Source organism: Danio aesculapii, chromosome 6 (genome assembly GCF_903798145.1).
Source record: "Danio aesculapii chromosome 6, fDanAes4.1, whole genome shotgun sequence".
Lineage (NCBI taxonomy): Eukaryota > Metazoa > Chordata > Actinopteri > Cypriniformes > Danionidae > Danio > Danio aesculapii.
In genome coordinates this window covers 57,764,793-57,773,655 of record NC_079440.1, presented here as the reverse complement: position 1 = coordinate 57,773,655, position 8,863 = coordinate 57,764,793, and the positions used below count along the sequence as shown (strand labels likewise).

Sequence of the window (8,863 nt, the reverse complement as noted above, 5' to 3'; positions counted from 1 at the left end):
TTTGTCAAAATGATTGAAAGTCTTGTGTGTGAAAATCTAATGTATTCGTGTTTTGTACAAGTAAATGAATAGTTTACATACAGATACAGATAGCAAACCCATTTGTAAAATTTCTATTTCAAATTCCACAACATTATTACCACAAAATCCCAAATAATACATACAACGGACATTACAATTAAATAAATTGGCAAAAAATAGACAATATTTTTATTGAAATCAAATGATTATCTTGAGGGTTTTTCATTCCGCTGTGGCGACCCCTGATAAATCAGGCACTAAGCTGAAGGAAAATGAATGAATGAATGATTATCTTAAAAAGCACTACATCTTATTGAATATCCCTATGCATAGTGTTTTAAGCCTTATTCTGTTTTTATGTGATAAATATGTCAATATTTATCTGACATTTATGTCTCTAGACCAAAAAACAAGTCTAATTTTGCACAATGCACAAAAATGTAGAATCTGAAAATAGTTCATTCCTTCATTTTCCTTCGGCTTAGTCCCTTCATTCATCAGGGGTCGCCACAGCGGAATGAAACACCTACTATTCCAGCATATGTTTTACACAGCGGATGCCCTTCCACCTGCAATCCAGTATTGGGAAACACCCATACACTTGCATTCTCACACACACACACACACACACAAACACACTACGGCCAATTTAGTTTATTCAATTCCCCTATAGCGAATGTGTTTGGACTGTGGGGGAAATTAGAGCACCAGGAGGAAACCAACATCAACACGGGGAGAACATGCAAACTCTGAACAGAAATGCCAACTGACCCAGCTGGGGCTCGAACGGCTCAAATCTTCTTTTCATTGAACAGAAATTGGGTGAAAAAATATAAAAGGGGGCTTATAATTCTGACTTGAGCTGTGTATTCCCTCTCCAGTTCCTCAGATTAAAGCGGAGCCTCTTGAAGATTACCATTATGCACAGTTAGGCTGTGGTGTGTCTCCCATCATGGGTGTTTCTCCTCCTGCTCACCGTCTCACAGACGGTTACATGATGCCCACTGGACCGCCATACCAGCGCCCCCAATCTGCCATGTATCCCGCCGTCCCGCAGCACCACCTGGAGCCCATCCACCACTACCAGGTGGCATCCATCCTCTCCACCTCTCCAGCTCACGCTTCATGCATGGGGACGACACACAGCTCTGCTCCTGTGTTTGTGTCCAGCGCCTACCAGCACAGCAGAGGAAATGACAGCATCAAATCATCCGCCTCCATGTTTTCAACCCTGGATGTGTCCGAGCTGTGCTCCGCCGCGGCCCATCAGAAAGCGTATGTAGCAGCAGGACGATCTCCACCTGCCCGCAGCCTCCTGCCTGCGCAGCATCACCGACATGCCAGTCCTGTGAGGGTCAAGCAGGAGAACCTGGACCAGGCCTACCTGGATGACGGTTTGTGATCAATCATCATGTTATAGTTGGGGATAGTTCAGACAAAAATGGGTTTACAGTAGGATTGTCAGAAGTATCGAGTTCGGTATTAATCGGTACTGAAGTTTTAAAAACATCCATTTGGGATGTGTAACAATATATAACACAATATTCATGCTGTTCTCACTGCACCATGACTTTATATTCTATGCTGGACATTATTACAGTTAAGTGACAAGACTTTTGTCTAAGTAAAGTCAGACCTTACTGTCCTAATTAAATCATTAAAAATCAAGGCATGGTCATATTTAATTTTGGTAAAATAAGCGTAATCTAGTGGCCTTTGCCTTTCATATAAGCCACTTCTGATATCAAATGATCAACCAGAAGTCACGTTATTATTTGTTGTTCCTAGTGTAATGTTTTTGAAGGTTAAATTGTGCATATGTGGTTCTGTGATGCAGTGGGAATTTAAACAGTGTCCCAACAGCCCAAAATATGCAGGAAATCTGTGGCAATTTTCGGAAATCAAGCTCAAAAAATGTTGTGGTGTTTGCTTTATTTTTAAATTTAGCGACTGTGGAATTCTGAAATCTTTGCGGGTCTGATTAGAGACAATTATTAGCTGAATCCGTGGTTCTAGGTGTTTCGTATAAAGTCAATGGTCACGCTTTTTTGAGATTAAAATTTCACTTTAAGCGTTTCTCTTTATTTTCATTTTACAGTTGTTTAAATGTTTTGTTTACATGAGGACGAATATTGAATTTATGCAGTTAAAGATAAAAATATTCGCTTCTTTATTTACAAATGCTGTCTAATGGAGGAAAGGTTTTTTCACATAAGAATTTGCATTATAAACAATGAAAAAAATATATGTTTAAAGGGGGCTAATAATACTGACTGTAGCAGTTATATATATATATATATATATATATATATATATATATATATATATATATATATATATATATATTTTTTTTTTTTTTTATTATTTATTTATTTATTTACAGTTGAAGTCAGAATTATTAGCCCCCCTTTGAATTTTTTGTTTCTTTTTTTAAATATTTCCCAAATGATGTTTAACAGAGCAAGGAAATTTTCACAGTATGTCTGATAATATTTTTTCTTCTGCAGAAAGTCTAATTTGTTTTTTTTGGCTAGAATAAAAGAAGTTTTTAATTTTTAATTATTATTAGCCAATATTATTATTTACTGTATTTACTATATTAGTCAATATTATTAGCCCCTTAAGCCAATTTTTTTGATAGTCTACAGAACAAACAAATTAGGCTAGTTATACAATAACTAGCCTAATCACCCTAACCTGCCTAGTTAACTTAATTAACCTAGTTAAGCCTTTAAATGTCACTTTAAACTGTATAGAAGTGTCTTGAAGAATATCTAGTCAAATATTATTCACTGTCATCATGGCTAAAATAAATCAGTTATTAGAAATGAGTTATTAAAACTATTATGTTTAAAAAAAAAAAAAAAACTTCTCTCTGTTAAACAGAAATTGGGGGAAAAAATAAACGGGGGGCTAATAATTCTGACTTCAACTGTAGGGCTGCGCAATATATCGCTTCAGCATCGATATCACAATATGTGCATCCACAATAGTCACATCGCAAAGATATGCAATGTTGAGTCTGAATTATAGTTGCCCAGGAGTTAAATAATTGTATTTAATCACCATATTTATACGGAAATTATATCATTTATGTAAAAAAAAAAAAAAAGGTTTTCCTACTTTGAATTTTTATCTTTTTTTTCCAAGCCAAATATCAACATTTCAAAGTAAAAACTAGTTTATTTTACTCACCCCACTGGCAGATAATTTATTTATTTTGCCTCATTTCATCTGACTTTTAAAACAAAACAATATTTTTACTTGATCTGAGAATTTTTGTTAGATATTTGGACTAGAAATGAGTAAGAAGCATATTTCTGCATTGTGATGATTCAATTTCTGTACCTGAATACTGTTCGACTCTCAAGAAAACCATCAAATAGCTCTTCTGAAACTGTATTCATATCGTAAAATTTATTGCAGAAAAATAAAATATCGCAATATCAGATTTTTCATCATTATCGAGTCCTAATATGTATTTTTAAATCAAATTAGACTTTCTCTGATATTTTTTTTAATAGGAAATTTTAGATTAGATTCAACTTTATTGTCATTACACATGTACAAGTACAAGGCAACGAAATGCAGTTTCGGTCTAACCAGCAGTGCAATAGCAGCAAGTGCAGGATACAGGTATATAGGAAATACTGTGGAAATACTGTGAATATTAGATTATTTAAATGATAAAATATTAATTGAATACTTAATTGAACTTTTTTTTCTCAACAAATCTGAAGCCAAAAACTAAGTAATTTTCATTCATTCATTTTCCTTCGACTTAGTCCCTTTTTTCATCAGGGGTCGCCACAGCAGAATGAACCGCTAACATATCCAGCAAATGTTTTACACAGCAGATGCCCTTCCAGCTGCAACCCAGTACTGGGAAACACCCACCCACACAAACACACGCGCACACACACACACATACTCATACACTACGGCCAATTTAGTTCATTTAATTCCCCAATAGCACATGTGTTTGAACTGTGGGGAAAACCGAAGCACCCGGAGGAAACCCACACCAACATGGGGAGAACATGCAAACTCCACACAGAAATGCCCATTTTTTTTGTTAAATAATATCTTAGGTCTGTTAACATGTAAATGATATACTAAAAACAGAAATATGTTTAGCCTCTTAGAAAAGTTTTGCATATACACAGCTTTGTGGATCCCTGTTCAGACAGATATCTGTGAAAATCAAGTTTTCAGACGCAGACAGATACAGTATACGTTTGTAAATAACCAGTCAAGATGCATCTAAAGTGTTTTCAGCTGAAAAGAGCATGCTGTTGGCTTGTGTGTACTGTTGTAGGCTGTGTTTAGTGTTGTCTAATGTATGCCACTCTTATCAGACGGCTCTATATGGGTCAGTGCCTTCACTCCTGTTAAATATTGAGCTCCAGCAGAACTAAAACACACACGCAGGGACAAACAGGACACACTATCGATCCTTTAGGAAAGCGTTCAACCACAAAAACGCTCGCAAATCAGCTGCTTTTGTTGCTTGTTCACATATTGTAATATGAGACCACAGCAGTCGATGTGTTTTATTTGCGGTGGCTCGTGTGGGCATCACACCAACGCTTCAGCGTCTATTTCAGTCTGATTATACCTGTAAACGCTTCCCCCCCTGTGTCCCCTCATCTAATTTTAGACTGCAAAGTTTCCATTTTTAGCCCACAGTCGCTCTCAGTAGAACAACAGGAAGCTGAAACACATACAAGAGGGTTTTCTAGCTCTCTGCTGCCTGCTGCTGGAGGATTTCACTCACTTCACCACTGTGTGTGATGATAAAACCTCGAATAAAAGTCAATGGATTCTTTCCACAAGACGCGTTTAACATCCTACATACTTGAAAATGATTAATATTGGTATATATATATATATATATATATATATATATATATATATATATATATATATATATATATATATATATATATATAAAATACAAATTCTCAAATCTTTTAGATCTTTTATTCTAAAAATGTTCTTAAGAGAGTTCATTACATAATAAAAGTCTTCTGGAATCATTAAAAGCTGGACAGTCCAGTTAAATGGGTTTTACAGTAAGGGGAGCTGAGCAGAACAAACACTGAGTGGGGTCTTCATCTTCATCAAGGCTTGGGTTAATCTTGTATGTCCAATACGACATCTGGTAAAAGCCACTTGATAAAATCTAGTCTTACAATTCTGTTTGACATTTCAGGTTGGATTTCATGTAATTTGCAACTCTCTACTAGCCGGGCTTCCAGCTAACTCTATCAAACCTCTTCAGCTGCTTCAGAACGCAGCAGCACGAGTGGTCTTTGATGAACCCAAAAGAGCTCATGTCACTCCGCTACTCACCCGTTTGCACTGGCTGACAGTTGCTGCTCGCATCAAATTCAAAGCTCTGATGTTTGCTTACAAAGCGACCTCTGGCTTTGCTCCTTCTTATCTGCTCTCACTTCTGCAGATTTATTTGCCCTCCAGAAACTTGCGTTCTGTGAATGAACGTCGCCTCGTTGTTCCATCCCTAAGAGGGAAGAAATCACTTTCCCGAACTCTCACATTCAATCTGCCCAGTTGGTGGAATGAACTCCCTAACTACATCAGAACGGCAGAGTCACTTGCTGTCTTCAAGAAACGACTAAAACTCAACTATTTAGTCTCCACTTTCCTTCCTAATCTGTAACTACCTCTCTGGCTATACCACTAACTGTACAAACAAAAATACATTACTAATGCTTTGCTTCTTAGACTTTTACACACCTGAAACTTGCCTACAGCACTTACTCACTGCTGCTCTTATAGTTGTGTAAATTGCTTCCTTGTCCTCATTTGTAAGTCGCTTTGGATAAAAGCGTCTGTTAAATGTAAATGTAATTTAGTATTTTCCAATGCATCCCACTCCTCTCGGCACTTATTTCAAATGTAAACGTTGATTAAAAAGTCTCACCTCTGAAGGAGGAATTTGACATTAGTTCCCCACTTGCTTCAAAGCGTCTTTAGCAGCTGCATCAGCTCTCTCATTCCCTGAAAGCCCAACATGTCCTGGAACCCGGCAAAAAATGATGTGATAAACTGATTTTGTAGATGGTGAACTTTGATTAAAATACTCAAAATGAATGAATGAATGACCATTACTAATGACTAATGATGTGTTTTGAATTCTTCTTGCAGTGAACGCTGTTATAAGAAAGGACCTCGTGCATAAAACGAATCTCTGATGTCAGTCTGAAGACAGACGTCCTGAAGATGACGTTGTGGTACTGATCTCTATTTAAATCTGCTTGTTTTTCATATCTCTGATTTGTACACAGAAAAGGACGATTGGAGTAAGATCACGTTTGACAATATCAGGTTTCTGTATATAGACCATTTCAATATGATCATGCTGATGATTTTGTCAAACAATTTCATAACCGTAACAAGAGGCGATTCGATCATAACTTAACGTTAAAACTGCTGTCATAACATTATTTATCGAGATGTGGATTCTCAGAGCTATGGAAATTAAAAGTATAAAATACGTCGGGACCATTGTTATTGTTTACATCCCTCAGAATGGTCTATAAATATGTAATGATCGTTTTCTCAAATCACGGTTTTAATCAAAGATTGACCTGCTTTTATTTATCAGTTTATGCAGTTTAAATCTAAAGTTTAACTCTATTTGCTTTGTTAAAATGGTTAAAGTTATAAAATGTTGATGTACAGATTGAACAACTGATGAAAATGATCTTATTTTTTAATAATCGTTATTGAGTCAGTGTATAAAGTGGTGATTTAACACTCAATGTAATGTTTAAAGTGCAGATTAGTTTATATCGTGACAATATTCGAGACGCTTCAGAATTACACATTCACTTTTTTAATAAATGACATTGATGTTGTGGCGGTCTCATATATTGCGCATGTTTGTTCACTAATACTGTACATCTACTGCAAACCTCACACGTTCCAATAAGGTTGATTTATTCATATTTTAAAACTTACTGATGTATTATTCAAATGTAAACGTGTTTATTAAACAACAAAGAATGAGGTTTATGGTAACTAAGATAATGAAAACTATATTATTACAGGTTTTATTTGTTCATGTTGGTAATTGATGATAGATTTGTGATTATAAAGTGAGATGTTGAATGACGATGATTACGTTAGATTGAGTTAAATCTTCATAAATTAATTCTTGTATGTATAATAGCCAGTGGTTTATTTTAGAGCCTATTGCAGTGTTTCCCAACCCTGTTCCTAAAGGCACACCAACAGTACACATTTTCAACCTCTCCCTAATCAAACACACCTGAATCAACTTATCATAACATCAGAAGAGACTCCAACACCTAAGGTTAATGGGTCAGAAAAGGGAGACATCCAAAATATGTACTGTTGATGTGCCTCCAGGAACAGGGTTGGGAAACACTGGCCTATTGGACACAATACAACTCATTCATTACAAGTCGTTACCAGCATTAAAGTCACATTTGAAGTGTTTATAACAAGTCTTAGAGCAGTACGGTGGTGCAGTGGGTAGCACAATCGCCTCACAGCAAGAAGGTCGCTGGTTCGAGCCCCGGGCGGGGTCAGTTGGCAGTTTTGTGTGGAGTTTGCATGTTCTCCCAGTGTTGGTGTGGATTTCCTTCGGGTGCTCCGGTTTCCCCACAGTCCAAACACATGCGCTACAGGGGAATTGGGTAAGCTAAATTGTCCGTATTGTATGAATGTGAATGCAAGAGTATATGGGTTTTCCAGTGATGGGTTACAGCTGGAAGGGAATTCGCTGTTTAAAACATGCTGGATAAGTTGCCGGTTCATTCCGCTGTGGTGACCCCTGATTTATAAAGGAACTAAGCCGAAAAGAAAATGAATGAATGGATAACACTATTAATTACGAGTCAAATGACTAGCATTAAAGTCACATTTGAAGTGTTTATAACGAGACTTAAGGACAGAACTTTCGGTAAGGTGTAAGAATTTTACTTTGGTAAGGTGTAAGAGCCCTGTGTCTTTTGAAATAACCGATCAGCGGTTACAGTATGTCAGAATAAGCTGACATAAAACACAGAAAACAAGATTGATTAACCAATAATTAGGGCCAGACGGAGAATTTTTGCTATTTCTGCTGAGAATTTTGGTAAAAATCTGCAGATTTCTGCGTAATTATTTTGGGAGTATCATAACTAAAACCTTAACATGTGAAATAAAAAAATAATATCTTTTTAACTTTTATTTAAGGTTTAAAATGCAAATCCAATTAGATCCACTTTATTCGGTAAACAAAGCAAGTTTCTCATATAATATCTCTACTAAAAGACAGAAAATATTACTGTACAAACTGCATTGTACATAAATCAGATGAACATTTTCATATTAGTCAATAATATTACTGTAATTAATTTAAAAAACTGAATAAATATAGATTTACACACATTTACTCAAGTAAATAAATAATTATTGATGGGCTAAAAATCGGCAGAATTATGCGCGCGCAGATTCCGTGTTGACACCAGTAAGATGTAATTTAATTAAATATATGAATTTGGTTCACTGAAGCACGTATATATTCATTACACAAACTACTGAAAATAGCGGACCACCAATAGCTCCAATAGTGCAGAAGAATTGTGTCCTCTGCGTGTGTGTGTGTGTGTGTGCACCAGTAAACTCACGCAGCTCTGTGATTGGCCAAAATGCTTGGTTTGACTATTCGGTGATCATCTACTCTTCCCTGATGATAACCCCTGACCTAAATTTCAGATGTTTAATATTCAACTTATGAAATTTTTAATTTAGAAATTAAAATGAATAAATTCAAAACTATTTTAACGGCTTATTAAAAATCTGATTT

General features: G+C 35.9%; 1 protein-coding gene across 1 annotated transcript in view; it reads left to right on the top strand.

The window, feature by feature from the left end:
* Positions 1–6,961, top strand: part of LOC130231163 (nuclear factor of activated T-cells, cytoplasmic 2) — a 36,343-nt gene extending 29,382 nt beyond the window's left edge. Inside the window, exons 9-10 of the mRNA XM_056460607.1 lie at positions 903–1,415; positions 6,193–6,961. Of these exons, the coding sequence (XP_056316582.1) occupies positions 903–1,415; positions 6,193–6,239 (560 nt within the window). The 3' untranslated portion in view covers positions 6,240–6,961. The remainder of the gene's footprint in view (positions 1–902; positions 1,416–6,192) is intronic.
* Positions 6,962–8,863: the final 1,902 nt, after the last annotated feature.